Source organism: Heterodontus francisci, chromosome 5 (genome assembly GCF_036365525.1).
Source record: "Heterodontus francisci isolate sHetFra1 chromosome 5, sHetFra1.hap1, whole genome shotgun sequence".
Lineage (NCBI taxonomy): Eukaryota > Metazoa > Chordata > Chondrichthyes > Heterodontiformes > Heterodontidae > Heterodontus > Heterodontus francisci.
Genome location: NC_090375.1, coordinates 9,673,192 through 9,689,190, shown reverse-complemented (window position 1 = coordinate 9,689,190; position 15,999 = coordinate 9,673,192). Strand labels below are relative to the sequence as shown.

Sequence of the window (15,999 nt, the reverse complement as noted above, 5' to 3'; positions counted from 1 at the left end):
GGAGATGACCGCAGGGGACTCCTGTGCTGCCTTCCTGCTCTTTCTCTGCCTTTTGGTCACCCATTCCCTTTCTCCCTCAGCAATCCTAATCTGCGGTGTGACCAATTCACTAAACGTGCTATCCACGACCTCCTCAGCATCGCGCATGCTCCAAAGTGAGTCCATCCGCAGCTCGAGAGCCGTCATGCGGTCTAACAAGAGCTGCAGCTGGACACACTTCCTGCACGTGAAGGAGTCAGGGTCATCAGCCATGTCCCTGAGCTCCCACATTGAGCAAGAGGAGCATGATACGGGTCTGAGATCTCCTGCCATTTTTATTCTTAAGTTTAAACTTAGTTAAATGAAAAAGGAACGAAAAGTTTTTACCAATCACAATAAAACCAGAGAAATCGAAAAAGCCTTACCTTATAAACACCCCACCGAGTCCTTTTTTTTTTGGTTAGAGGAGGAGGGCGGGTGGGAGACACTACAAGTGTGGTGTCTCGGGTTCAGAAACCGCCCAAATATATAGTGTTTTACTTACCCAGCAGCCCCCTGGCCTCCGCCGAAAAACAAAAGGAAATTAAATTTACTTTCAAAAGGACTTTCCCAGCTGCTCACTCGCTCACACGCTGCTCCCGAAAAAGCTGCTGCACTGAAAGGAAAGTTATTTTAAACCGCCCAAATATATAGTGTTTTACTTACCCAGCAGCCCCCTGGCCTCCGCCGAAAAACAAAAGGAAATTAAATTTACTTTCAAACGGACTTTCCCAGCTGCTCACTCGCTCACACGCTGCTCCCGAAAAAGCTGCTGCACTGAAAGGAAAGTTATTTTAAACCGCCCAAATATATAGTGTTTTACTTACCCAGCAGCCCCCTGGCCTCCGCCGAAAAACAAAAGGAAATTAAATTTACTTTCAAACGGACTTTCCCAGCTGCTCACTCGCTCACACGCTGCTCCCGAAAAAGCTGCTGCACTGAAAGGAAAGTTATTTTAAACCGCCCAAATATATAGTGTTTTACTTACCCAGCAGCCCCCTGGCCTCCGCCGAAAAACAAAAGGAAATTAAATTTACTTTCAAAAGGACTTTCCCAGCTGCTCACTCGCTCACACGCTGCTCCCGAAAAAGCTGCTGCACTGAAAGGAAAGTTATTTTAAACCGCCCAAATATATAGTGTTTTACTTACCCAGCAGCCCCATGGCCTCCGCCGAAAAACAAAAGGAAATTAAATTTACTTTCAAACGGACTTTCCCAGCTGCTCACTCGCTCACACGCTGCTCCCGAAAAAGCTGCTGCACTGAAAGGAAAGTTATTTTAAACCGCCCAAATATATAGTGTTTTACTTACCCAGCAGCCCCCTGGCCTCCGCCGAAAAACAAAAGGAAATTAAATTTACTTTCAAACGGACTTTCCCAGCTGCTCACTCGCTCACACGCTGCTCCCGAAAAAGCTGCTGCACTGAAAGGAAAGTTATTTTAAACCGCCCAAATATATAGTGTTTTACTTACCCAGCAGCCCCCTGGCCTCCGCCGAAAAACAAAAGGAAATTAAATTTACTTTCAAACGGACTTTCCCAGCTGCTCACTCGCTCACACGCTGCTCCCGAAAAAGCTGCTGCACTGAAAGGAAAGTTATTTTAAACCGCCCAAATATATAGTGTTTTACTTACCCAGCAGCCCCCTGGCCTCCGCCGAAAAACAAAAGGAAATTAAATTTACTTTCAAACGGACTTTCCCAGCTGCTCACTCGCTCACACGCTGCTCCCGAAAAAGCTGCTGCACTGAAAGGAAAGTTATTTTAAACCGCCCAAATATATAGTGTTTTACTTACCCAGCAGCCCCCTGGCCTCCGCCGAAAAACAAAAGGAAATTAAATTTACTTTCAAACGGACTTTCCCAGCTGCTCACTCGCTCACACGCTGACATCCTATGTGACTGTGATAAAGGCAAACTTTCTCTCTCATTCTTCTTGACCTGTCGACAGGCTTTGACACGGTTGCCACAGCATCCTCCTCCAATGCCTCTCCACTATCATCCAACTGCTCCCACCTGGTTCCATTTTTATTTAATCGTAGCCAGAGTATGACTTGCAAAGGCTTCTCTTCCTGCTCCCGCACCACTACCTCTGGTGTCCCCTAATCCTCATCCCCCTCCTATTTCCTCATCTACATGCTGCCCTTCAGCGACATCATCCAGAAGCACACTGTTAGTTTTCAAATATACACTGATGACACCAGCTCTACCTCACTACCAACTCTCTTGACTCCTCCACTGTTGCTAAATTATCAGACTGCTCATTCAGTATCCACTACTGAATGAGCAGATATTTCCCCCAATTAAATATTGGGAAGACTGAAGTGATTGTTTTCAATCCCCGCTCCAAACTCTCTTCCCTAGCAACTGATTGCATCCCTCTTCCTCGCAACTGTTTTTCGACTGCATATCCGTGCCATCACTAAGACCGCCTATTTCCATCTCAGTAACATTGCCCAACTTCACCCATCTCACCTCATCTACTGAAACTCTCATTCATGCCTTCATTACCTCTAGACTTGACTATTCCAATGCACTCCTAGCTGGTCTCCCACATACTACTCTCCATAATCTTAAGGTCATCCAAAACTCTGCTGCCTGTGTCTTAACACACACTAAGTCCTTTCGCCTATGACCCCTGTGCTCGCTGACCTACATCGGCTCCCGGTCACGCAATGTCTTGATTATAAAATGCTCATCCTTGTTTTCAAATCCCTCCTTGGCCTCACACTCTCTATCTTTGTAATTTCCTCCAGCCCAACAATCCTCCAAGATATCTGGCTCCTCTAATTCTGGCCTCTTGAGCATTCTCAATTTTAATCACATCACATTAGTTGCCACGCGTCTCATTACCTGGGCCCTAAGCTCTGGAATACCCTCCCTAAACGTCTCCATGTATCTACTTCACATTCCTCCTTTAACACACTCCTTAAAACCTACTTCTTTGACAAAGCTTTTGGTCATCTGCCCTAATATCTCCTCTGTGGCTTGGTGTCATATGTTTTATAATGCTCCTGTGAAATGCCTCAGGACGCATTAATACGTTAAAGGTGAAAAATAAATATAAGTTATTGCTGTGGCTTGTGCATCAGTTGGCTGCCGCATTTGCTTATGTAACAGTTAATTCATTCCCCTTCTAAGAGTAATTCATTGTCTATAAATCACTTCAGGACACTGACAACCTGAAAGGCGCAAGATTTTTAGAGCCATAGATTCAAAGACGGCACAGAAGGAGGCGATACGGCCCATCGAGTCCATGCTGGTTCTCCAGAGCTATGCTGTCAATCCCATTCTCCAGCTCGATCCCTGTAGCCCTGCAAGTCTATTTCTCTTAGGTGGCAATCCAACTTCCTCTTGAAGTCAGTGATTGTCTCTGCTTCCACCACCCTTGTGGGCAGCAAGTTCCAGGTCATTACCATCAACTGCGTAAAAAAGCTCTTCCTCAATTCCCCCTGCATTTTTTGCTCAAAACCTTCAATCTGTGTCCCCTAGTCCTTGTACCATTTGTTAATGGGAATGGCTTTTCTTTGCCTAACTTATCTAAGCCTGTCATATCTTGTACACCTCTACTAAATCTCCCCTCAATCGCCTTTGTTCCAAGGAGAACAAACCCAGCTTTTCCAACCTAACCTTGTAACTAAAATCCTCCATCCCTGGAATCATTCTGGTAAATCCCCCTTCATCCTCTCAAGGACCCTCACATCCTTCCTGAAGTGCAGTGACCAGAACTGGATGCAATACTCTAGTTGGGGCCTAACCAGAGCGTTATAAAGGTTCAGCATAACTTCCCTGCTTTTGTACTCAATGTCTCTATTTATGAAGCCCAAGATCCCATATGCTTTATGAACCACTTTCTCAATATGTCCTGCCACCTTCAAAGATCGATGCACATGTACCCCCAGGTCCCTTTGTTCCTGCACACTCTTTAGAACTGTGCCATGAAGTATATATTGGCTCCCTCCATTCCTTGTGCCAAAATGCATCACCTCACATTTGTCATTATTAAATTCCATCTGCCACCTCTCTGCCCACTTTGCTAGCCTACTATGTCCTGTTGCAGGCAGTTCAGATCATCCTCATTATTTGCTGCACCTCCAGGTTTGGTGTCGTCAGCAAATTGAGATTCTACATTTCTTTCATTATAACTTCTTTGAGATTAAAATACTAAGCACACCTTCAAACGTGACTCTCGAAAGCCATTAGCTCATTGTAACACATTCCTGTTTCAAATTTATGCAAGACAATAGAAGAGTTCTGATGAAAGGTCACAGCCCTGAAACATTAACTCTGTTTTGCTCTCCACAGATGCTGCCTGACCTGGTGAATATTTCCAGCTTTTTCTGTTTTTGTTCAGATTTCCAGCATTTGCAGTATTTTGCTTTTCGTAGAATCACAGAAAGTTTAAGGCACAGAAAGGGGCCAATGGCCCATTGTGTTTGTGCCGGCCGAAAAACAATCCACCTATTAATCTTTCAGAGTTAGAGTCATAGAGTTATACAGCCCATCGTGTCTGTGCCAGCCATCCAGCACCCAACTATTCTAAGCCCATATTCCTGCACTTGGCCCGTAGCCTTGTTTGCTATGGCGTTTCAAGTGCTCATCTAAATACTACTTAAATGTTGTGAGGGTGCCTGCCTCCACCACCTCTTCAGGCAGTGCATTCCAGATTCCAACCACCCACTGGGTGAAAAAAATCTTCCTCAAATCCCCCCTAAACCTCCTGCCCCTTACCTTAAATCTATGCCCCCTGGTTATTGACCCCTCTGCGAAGGGAAAAGGTTTCTTCCTATCTAACCTATCAATGCTCCTCATAATCTTGTACAGCCCAATCATGTCCCCCCTCAGCCTTCTCTGCTCCAAGGAAAACAACCCCAGCCTTTTCAGTCTCTCTTCATAGCACAAATGCTCCTGCCCAGGCAACATCCTGGTGAATCTCCTCTGCACCCTCTCCAGTGCAATCACATCCTTCCTATAGTGTGGTGACCAGAACTGTACACAGTACTCCAGCCATGGCCTAACTAGCGTTTTATACAGCTCCATCATAACCTCCCTGCTCTTATATTCTATGCCTCGGTTAATAAAGGCAAGTATCCCATATGCCTTCCTAACCACCTTATCTACCTGTGCTGCTGCCTTCAGTGATCTATGGACAAGTACACCAAGGTCCTTCTGACCTTCTGTACTTCCTAGGGTCCTACCATCCATTGTATATTCCCTTGCCTTGTTAGTCCTCCCAAAATGCATTACCTCTCACCTCTCAGGATTAAATTCCATTTGCCACAGCTCCGCCCATCTTACCAGGCCATATATATCTCCCTGTAATCTAAGGATTTCCTCCTCACTATTTACAACACCACCAATTTTCGTGTCATCTGCGAACTTACGGATCATACCTCCAATATTCACGTCGAAATCATTAATGTACACGACAAACAGCAAGGGTCCCAGCACCGATCCCTGTGGTACACCACTGGTCACAGGCTTCCAATCACAGAAACAGTCCTCGACCAATACCCTCTGCCTCCTGCCACTAAGCCAATTTTGGATCCAATTTGCCAAATTGCCCTGGATCCCTTGGGCTCTTACCTTCTTATCCAATCTCCCATGTGGAACCTTATCAAAAGCCTTACTGAAATCCATGTATACTACATCTACTGCTTTACCCTCATCTACACATCTAGTCACCTCCTCGAAAAATTAAATCAAGTTAGTTAAACTCTATCTCCCCCTGACAAAGCCATGCTGACTATCCTTGATTAATCCCGGCCTCTCCTAGTGGAGATTAATCCGGTCTCTCAGAATTTTTTCCAATATTTTCCCAACCACTGATGTTAGACTCACCGGCCTAATTACCTGGTTTATCCCTGCTACCCTTCTTGAATACTGGCACCACATTCGCTGTCCTCTAGTACCTCTCCTGTTACCGGAGAGGATCTGAAAATTTGTGTCAGAGCCCCTGCAGTCACCTCCCTTGTCTCACATAACAGCCTGGGATACATCTCATCTGGGCCTGAGGATGTATCTGCTTTTAAGCCCGCTAAAACAGCTAAAATGTCCTCCCTTTCAATGCTAATATGTTTAAGTATATCACAATGCCCCTCCCTGATCTCTACACCTACATCGTCCTTCTCCATAGTGAACACCGATGAAAAGCAATTATTTAAAACCTCACCTACGTCCTCCAGCTCCACACACAGATTGCCTCTTAGATCCCTAATGGTCCCTACTCTTTCCCTGGTTATCCTCTTGCCCTTAATATACTTATAAAACGCCTTGGGATTTTCCTTTATCTTGCCCGCCAGTGTTTTTTCATGTCCCCTCTTCACTCTCCTAATTACATTTTTAAGTGCCACCCTACACTTTCTATACTCATCTAGTGCCTCCGCTGTTTTCAGGGCTTGGGATCTGCCGTAAGCCTTTTTTTTTTTCTGATCCAATCCTCTATATCCCTTGACATTCAGGGTTCCCTGGGCCTGTTTGTCCTGCCCTTCACCTTAATGGGTACATGCTGGCTCTGAACTCTCTCAATTTCCTCTCTGAATGACTCCCACTGATGTGATGTCGACTTTCCTACAAGTAGCTGCTCCCAGTCCACTTTGGCCAGATTCTGTTTTATCATATTGAAATCGGCCTTCCCCCAATTCAGTACCTTTATTTCTGGTCCATCTTTATCCTTTTCCATAACTACCTTAAATCTTAGAGTTATGGTCACTATCCCTGAAATGCTCCCCCACTGACACTTCTACCACTTGACTGGCTTCATTCCCTAGGATTAGGTCCAGAACTGCCCCTTCTCTTGTTGGACTTTCTACATAATGGCCCAAAAATCTCTCCTGTATGCATTTTAAGAATTCCGCCCCCTTTAAGCCTTTTACACTAAGACTATCGCAGTTGATATTGGGGAAGTTGAAATCCCCTACTATTATTACCCTATTATTTTTACACCTCCTGAGACAGTTACCTACATATCTGCTCCTCTATCTCTTCCTGACTGTTTGGAGGCCTGTAGTATACACCCAGCTAAGTGATTGCCCCTTTTTTGTTTTTAAGTTCTACCCAAATGACCTCATTTGAGGAACCTTCTAAGGTGTCATCCCTCCTTACTGCAGTAATTGACTCCTTGATCAACAGTGCAATGCCACCTCCTCGTTTATCCCCTCCCCTGTTGTGCCTGAAGATTCTATACCCTGGAATATTGAGCTGCCAGTCCTGTCCCTCCCTCAATCATGTCTCTGTGATAGCAATAATATCATAATCCCATGTGCTAATCAACGCCCTCAGTACATCTGCCTTGCTAGTAAGACTCCTTGCATTGAAATAGATGAAATCCAACCTTGCATTTTTCCCTTGTGCGTTACCAGGTCTATATTTGCTCTGCCTTCCAGGCAGACTCACTTTCTGTTCTATATTATCCCCTACTGTACCTCCACTTTGTATCCCATACCCCTGCCAAATTAGTTTAAACCCCCCCCACAACAGCACTAGCAAATCTCCCAGCAAGGATGCTTGTCCCATTCCAGTTCAGATGCAACCTGTCCAACTTGTACAAGTCCCACCTTTGCCAGAAACAGACCCAGTGATCCAGGAAACTAAAGCCCTCCCTCCTGCACCATCTCCCCAGCCACACATTCATCTACTCTATCCTCCTATTTCTAAACTCACTAGCACGTGGCACCGGGAGTAATCCAGAGATTACAACCTTAGAGGTCCTGCTTTTTAATCTGCTACCTAGCTCCCTAAATTCTTGTTTCAGGACCTCATCCCTTTTTCTACCTATGTCATTGGTACCAATGTGTACCACGACCTTTGGCTGCTCACCCTCCCCCTTCAGAATGTCCTGCTGCTGCTCCGAGACATCCTTGACCCTCGCATCAGGGAGGCAACATACCATCCTGGAGTCACATTTGCGGCCACAGAAACGCCTATCTGTACCCCTTACGATAGAATCCCCCATCACTATAGCTCTCCCACTCTTTCTCCCCCCTGCTGTGCAGCAGAGCCATCCATGGTGCCATGGACCCGGCTGTTGCTGCTTTCCCTAGGAGGCCATCCCCCACAACAGTATCCAAAGCAGTATATCTGGTTTGAGAGGGGAATGGCCACAGGGGACTCCTGTACTACCTGCCTGCACCTACTACTCCGCCTGGTGGTCACCCATCCCTTTTCTGCCTGTGCTGCCATTACCTGCGGTGTGACCACCTCTCTAAACGTGCTATCCAGGACGTCCTCAGCATCGTGGATGCTCCACAGTGAATCCATCCGCAGCTCCAGCTCCATAATGCAGGTAGTCAGTAGCTGCACATGGATACACTTCTTGCACACATGGTTGTCAGGGACACTGGAAGCATCCCTGATTTCCCACATAGCGCAGGAGGAGCATATCACGGGTGCGAGCTCTCCTGCCATGACTTCCCTTTAAATTAATTTAGTTACTCCCTTTAAAAAATACGAATTACAAGAGGGGTCTTGTTCTACTCCAAACACTACCCAGTACAATCTAAAGTCCTTAATAAATTACACTAATTTAAATAGTACTACTCACCTTATCACTTGAGGTTTTTTAAAAAAAAAACTTTCCCCTTTTTTAAGCGATTTAAATGCACTAACAGCTGTTACTGACCCAACCAATCACCTTGCAGAATTCCCGTGATGTCACTAAGTTTTTATTTCCTCTTTTCAAGTCTCAGTGCGTACTGAGAGACACAGGGAGTGTGCCGCCACTCCGGATCAGGTTCCACGCCGGTCCGCCAGCCGCCGCTGTTCCCAGTTAAGTGAAAGAAGGCCTCGAGCCCCGCTCTTTATTTCCAACCGCCACTCCAGATCAGGTTCCACGCAGGTCCACCAGCCGCCGCTCCGCTCCCAGGTAAGTGTACTTTTGTACTGGCATTGACCAGTTGGGCCGAATGGCCTGTTTCAGTGCTGTAAATTCTATGTAATGTAACCTTCAATTTTGACAGCCTCTAACTGTGCCTTTCAACACATCTTATTGGTTAATAATCCAATCCTACTGGTTGAACACAACTTTTTTTCTACATGGGTTGAAAGGAACTGTCAACTTAAAACCGATATAGCTAGCAAGTATGTCATTGTTAATGAGTGTTGAAAGAACAAGATTGCAATTTTTAAAAATTCTTTCATGGGATGTGGGCATCGTTGGCAGGACAGCATTTGTTGCCCATCCCTGACTTACCTTGAACTGAGTGGCTTGCCAGGCCATTTCAGAGGGCAGTTAACAGTCAACCACATTGGTGTGGGTCTGGAGTCACATGTAGGCCAGACCAGGTAAGGAAAGCAGATTTCCTTACCTAAAGGACATTAGTGAACCAGATTTTTTTTTTTTTTACAACAATCGCTGATAGCTTCACAGCATTATTACTGAGACTAGCTTTCAATTCCAGATTTTTAACAAATAATTAATTGAATTTAAACTCCACCAGCTGCCAAGGTGGGATTAGCCTGGGATTCTAGATTACTAGTCCAGTGACATTACCACTATGCCACTGTCTCCGCCAGTGTCACTAAGTTAGAGCAGTAGATGTAAATCTCAAGGGGAGGAGGATGAGAAAGGGAAAGTTTCTAATCATAAACATAAATTTAGTTTCCACATCAATCCAAAATGTGCTGTATGAGGCACTGGTTTCATTCCATCCAGGGTACTACTCATAGTTCTACCTACCAAGCCATGTAAAGGAAACCACTGCCCTGGAAGATATTACAGAGGTGAAAACTGAAGATTATTCCAGTATCAGGAATTCAGGATTATGAGAAAGAAATTGACTTGCTCAACTTTAGGAGACTTCAAAGTGATCCAAGCCTGAAAAATTATATGAACGATTAATAATTAGTCCTAACAAAATGTTTACAATGGTGAAGGGTTCAAAGGCCTAGTTAAAATTAGGAAGTGAAGCAGAATTTTGTTTATTTACAGTAGGGGATGATGCACAGCCAAATATAGAAGAGAAACTGAGTCAGTCTGGAAGGCAGAGCAAATACAGACCTGTAAAGGCACAAGCGAATAATGCAAAGCTGGTTTGCATCTATTTTAACGCAAGGAGTCTTACAAGTAAGGCAGATGAATTGAGGGCATTGATTAACACATGGGAATATGATATTATTGCTATCACAGAAACATGGTTGAGGGAAGGGCAGGACTGGCAGCTTAATATTCCAGGGTATAGAATCTTCAGGCGTGACAAAGAGGGGAGTAAAAGAGGAGGTGGCATTGCACTATTGATCAAGGAGTCAATTACTGCAGTAAGGAGGGATGATATCTTCGAAAGTTCCTCAAATGAGGCCATTTGGGTAGAACTTAAAAACAGAAAGGGGGCAATCACATAGCTGGGAGTGTAGTACAGGCCTCCAAACAGTCAGGGAGAGAAAGAGGAGCAGATATGTAGGCAAATCTCAGAGGTGTAAAAATAATAGGGTAATAATAGTAGGGGATTTCAACTTCCCCAATATTAACTGGGATAGTCTTACTGCAAAAGGCTTAAAGTGCATCCAAGAGAGCTTTTTGAGCCAGCACGTAGAAAGTCCTACAACAGAAGGGGCAGTACTGGACCTAATCCTAGGGAATGAAGAGGGACAAGTGGTGGAAGTGTCAGTGGGGGAGCATTTTGGGGATAGTGACCATGACTCTGTAAGATTTAAGGTATTTGTGGAAAAAGACAAAGATGGACTGGAAATAAAGGCACTAAATTGGGGAAGGCTGATTTCAATATGATAAAACAGGATCTGGTCAGCGTGGAGCAGCTACTTGCAGGAAAGTCTACATCAAACCAGTGGGAGTCATTCAAAAAGGGAACGGTGAGAGTTCAGGGCCAACATGTTCCCGTAAAGGTGAAGGGTAGGACCAATAAATCCAGGGAACCCTGGATGTCAAGGGATATAGAGGACTGGATAAGGAAAAAAAAGGAGGCTTATGGTAGATTTGGAGCGCTGAAAACAGCAGCGGCCCTCGAGGAATATAGAAAGTGGAGGGTGGCACTCAAAAAAGTAATTAGGAGAGCGAAGAGGGGACATGAAAAAACACTGGCGGGCAAGATAAAGGAAAATCCCAAGGCGTTTTATAAGTATATTAAGGGCAAGAGGATAGCCAGGGAAAGAGTAGGGCCCATTAAGGACCAAAGTGGCAATCTGTGTGGCTGTTATGTGAGGCAAGGGAGGAGACTGCAGGGGCTCTGACACAAATTTTCAAATCCTTTTTGGCCACTGGAGAAGTGCTAGAGGACTGGAGGACAGCGAATGTGGTACCATTATTCAAGAAGGATAGTAAGGATAAACCAGGTAATTACAGGCTGGTGAGTCTAACATCAGTGGTAGGGAAACTATTGCAAAGAATTCTGAGGGACAGGATAATCTCCACTTGGAGAGGCAGGGATTAATCAAGGATCAGAGCGAAGACCAAAGTACGGAAAGTCCTCATCAGGGAACTCCTCTTTGCTGACGATGCTGCATTAACATCCCACACAGAAGAGTGTCTGCAGAGACTCATCGACAGGATTGTGGTTGCCTGCAATGAATTTGGCCTAACCATCAGCCTCAAAAAAACGAACGTCAAGGGACAAGTCGTCAGAAATGCTCCATCCATCAATATTGGCGACCACGCTCTGGAAGTGGTTCAAGAGTTCACCTACATAGGCTCAACTATCACCAGTAACCTGTCTCTCGATGCAAAAATCAACAAGAGCAGCAGACGCCTTTCCCCTGCGATGTCCAGACTGGCCAAGAGGATGTGGGAAAATGGTGCACTGAACACAAAAGTCCGAGTGTTTCAAGCCTGTGTCCTCAGTACCTTGCTCTACGGCAGTGAGGCCTGGACAATGTATGTCGGCCAAGAGCGATATCTCAACTCATCTTCGCTGTCTCCGGAGAATCCTTGGCATCAGGTGGCAGGACTGTATCTCCAACGCAAAAGTCCTCGAGGCGGCCAACATCCCCAGCATATACACCCTACTGAGCCAGTGGCGCTTGTGATGGCTCGGCCATGTGAGCCGCATGGAAGATGGCAGGATCCCCAAGGACGCATTGTACAGCGAGCTCGTCACTGGTATCAGACCCACCGGCCGTACATGTCTCCGCTTTAAAGACGTCTGCAAACGCGACATGAAGTCCTGTGACATTGACCACAAGTTGTGGGAGTCAGTTGCCAGTGATCGCCAGAGCTGGCGGGCAGCCATAAAGACAGGGCTAAAGAGTGGCGAGTTGAAGAGACTTAGCAGTTGACAGGAAAAAAGACAGAAGTGCATGGAGAGAGCCAACTGTAACAGCCCCAACAACCAATTTTATCTGAAGCGCCTGTGAAAGAGTCTGTCACTCTAGAATTGGCCTTTATAGTCACTCCAGGCGCTGCTCCACAAACCACTGACCACCTCTAGGCGCTTACCTAATGTCTCTCGAGACAAGGAGGCCAAAGAAAGAAGAGTCAGCATGGCTTTGGCAGGGGGAGATCATGTCTAACCAATTTGAATAAAGCACTTAATGTAGTCTACATGGATTTCAGCAAGGCTTTTGATAAGGTCCCATATGTGAGATTGGTCGAGAAGGAAAGAGGCCATGGGATCCAGGGCAATTTGGCAAATTGGATCCAAAATTGGCTTAGTGGCAGGAGGCAGAGGGTGATGGTTGAGGGTTGTTTTTGCGATTGGGAGCCTGTGACCAGTGGTGTACCGCGGGAATCAGTGCTGGGACCCTTGCTGTTTGTCGTGTACATTAATGATTTAGATCTAATCTAATCCTTAGATTATGATTTAATGAATATAGGAGGTATGATCAGTAAGTTCGCAGATGACATGAAAATTGGTGGTGTCGTAAATAGTGAGGAGGAAAGCCATGGATTACAGGACGATATAGATGAGCTGGTAAGATGGGCAGAGCAGTGGCAAATGGAATTTAATCCTAAGAAGTGTAAGGTAATACATTTTGGGAGGACTAACAAGGTAAGGGAATATACAATGGATGGTAGGACCATAGGAAGTACAGAGGGTCAGAGGGATCTTAGTGTACTTGTCCATAGATCACTGAAGGCAGCAGAACAGGTAGATAAGGTAGTTAGGAAGGCATATGGGATACTTGCCTTTATTAGCCGAGACAGGAATATAAGAACAGGGAGGTTATGATGGAGCTGTACAAAACGCTAGTTAGGCCACAGCTAGAGTACTGTGTACAGTTCTGGTCACCACACTATAGGAAGGATGTATGTGATTGCACTGGAGAGGGTGCAGAGGAGATTCACCAGGATGTTGCCTGGGCTGCAGCATTTCCACTATGAAGAGAGACTGGAGAGGGTAGGGTTATTTTCCTTAGAGCAGAGAAGGCTGAGGGGGGACCAGATTGAGGTATACAAAAGTATGAGGGGCATAGATATGGTAGACAGAAGAAACATTTTCCCTTAGCGGAGGGGTCAATAACCAGGAGGCATAGATTTAAGGTAAGGGGCAGGAGGTTTAGAGGGGATTTGAGGAAAAATGTTTTCACCCAGAAGGTTGTTGGAATCTGGAACACACTGTCTGAAGGGGTGGTAGAGGCAGGAACCCTCACAACATTTAAGAAGTATTTCAATGAGCATTTGAAACTCCACAGCATACAAGGCTATGGGCCAAGTGCTGGAAAATGGGATCAGAAAAGATAGGTTTGATAGCCTGCATGGACACGGTGGGCCGAAGGGCCTGTGTCTGTACTGTATAACTCTATGACACTATTGTATACAAAAGATAAAATTGTGAAATCATTTACCAGCCAGATATTTGAAATAAGACAGGATAAATAGATTCAAAAAGGATATTGGTTACAATTCTGTAGACAGAAGGGAGGAAAGAAATTAGCAAAAAGGCAGGTCAAGTCGGGTAAAGTCCTTCAAAAAGGAACAGGCTTAACAATCATTTTCTGTTGCTAAACATTCAATGTTCTTTTGTATTTCTGCTCAGCATAAACAGTTTAAGCATATGAATACAAACAAAACTGTACCTCCAATCGTTGAATTCTCCCTTTGAAAAACAGAAACAATGAAGAGTCTGGATAAATGGCTTCCTTTGTCTGGAGGATTTCTTTTGCCTCCCTCAACCCAGCCTGCGCATCCATGCCGTCCAAAGCAAAGAAAGGACGCACCACTGTATGGTACCATAACAAGGCTAATCTAAAGGAGAAAGCAGCAGAGTGTTATGATTCGTACACTGCTTAAATACTACTACTTGTTTCCAGTGAGAGGACAGCTTTCTGCAAGCAAGTCCATGACCTCAAGGCCATTTATAAGCAGAACAATCTGGGAGGTGGCATGCTTGGGTGAACAATGAACCATGTTATGCTGCTGAGACACTGACTAAACTGGTAAGGAACGTCTCCTGGTTTCTGGAAAATCAGCATTCTGATAGAAATATCATCTTGGGCTTTAAGCTATATATCGGGTTTATGAAACCACTTTCTTGCCCGCTCCCAATATCCTTTGATTCCCTGAGAGATCAAAAATTTGTTTATCTCTCCCCTTGAATATATTCAACGATGGAGCATCTACAACCCTCTGGGGTAGAGAATTCCTAACATTTACAACCCTCGAATGAAGAAATTCCTCATCTCAGTCCTAAACAATCGATCCCTTATCCTGTGCCCCCATGTTCTAGATTCCCCAGCCAGAGGAAACAACCTCTCAGTGTCTACCCTGTCAAAGCCCCTTCAGAAGCTTTTATGTTTCAATGGGATCACCTCTCATTCCTCTAAACTCCAGAGCACAGGCCCAACTTGCAGTGAACCTTCGCTGTACTAGCTCGAAGGCAAGTGTCATCAGCTGTTGCTCAATTCGAGGATGACATCTACTCAAGGTCACCAAAGGTCTTCAGGTGAGTGAACCAGCCGATTCTCAACCCACAGATTTTTTGGCACATTGGGCAGGACGTTCCACAAGGTAGTGAGAGCCAGAGTGCAGAATTTGCTTCCTTTTATTTCCTTGCAGCTTGATGGACAAGTTGTTGCCATTTTGAACGACTGATAGCAAGTTCCTCCCAGTCATCAATGTCAATTCTGCCGCGTTTCAAAGAGAGCTTCAGAGTGTCTTTCTTTGTCCTCCCGAGAACCTGGAATGCTGGCCATTGAAGAGTTGAGAAAACAGGACCTGGTGGGAGATGGCTTTTGGCCTCCGGACAGTGTCCAGTCCATCCAAGTTGATTTTTAGTCCTCCCATTGAATCCAGATAGAATTTCTCTAGCGCTATGTGTCGCTGATGCACAGTCCAGGAGTGTGGTGACAACTACTCTGTACATTAGGACTTCTGTTGACTTGCAGAGGTCTTTGTTGTCAAACACTCGCTGCCATAGTTTGCAGAAGGCTGAGCTGGCGCAGCAGATACGGTATTGAATCTCCTCGTCAATGGTGGCCTTTTCAGAGAGATGGCTGCCAAAGTAATGAGAAGTGCTCAACATATTCCAAAGTCTCTTTCAACATAGATGAGAGATGGAATATTTGGCTGACCAGGTGTGGGTTGATATCTGCGTTTTGTTTGGGAAACATTCAAGGCCGAGTCTCGAGTACAGAATTGAAGAGATTGAGAGCGGCTTGCAAATCTGGTGCAGAGTGGGCAACAACACTGCATTCATCCACAAACTGTAGATCGTGTACGTCTATGGTAGTCAGTTTAGTTTTGGCACGGAGGCAACTGAGGTTAAAGAGTTTTCCATCTAGGCAGTATTATTCACACCAGAGGGCAGCTGATCTTTGATGGGGTGAAGGGCCACTGTCAGGTAGATGGTAAATAGTACGGGGGTTATCACACAGCCTTGCTTGATCCTGGTCTGGATTTTGCAAGGTTTTGTTTCAGATCTCCCATTCAAGACAGTTTCAGTCATATCATCATGGAGCAATTGCAGGATTGTGAAGAAGTTTCTTAGACAGTGTGACAGAAAACCCCACGTGCCAAATGGAAAATATTCATTTCATCATATGGAACTTTGTCTGAGACTTTTATTGAAATTGTTACACAATTTGCACACGAAAAGCTA

At 45.2% G+C, this 15,999-nt stretch overlaps 1 protein-coding gene across 2 annotated transcripts in view; it reads right to left on the bottom strand.

The window, feature by feature from the left end:
- Positions 1-15,999, bottom strand: part of ttc39c (tetratricopeptide repeat domain 39C) — a 197,899-nt gene that overhangs the window by 66,091 nt on the left and 115,809 nt on the right. For both annotated transcript variants that reach the window (XM_068031091.1, XM_068031092.1), the window contains one exon: positions 13,979-14,147. In XM_068031091.1, the coding sequence (XP_067887192.1) occupies positions 13,979-14,147 (169 nt within the window). The remainder of the gene's footprint in view (positions 1-13,978; positions 14,148-15,999) is intronic.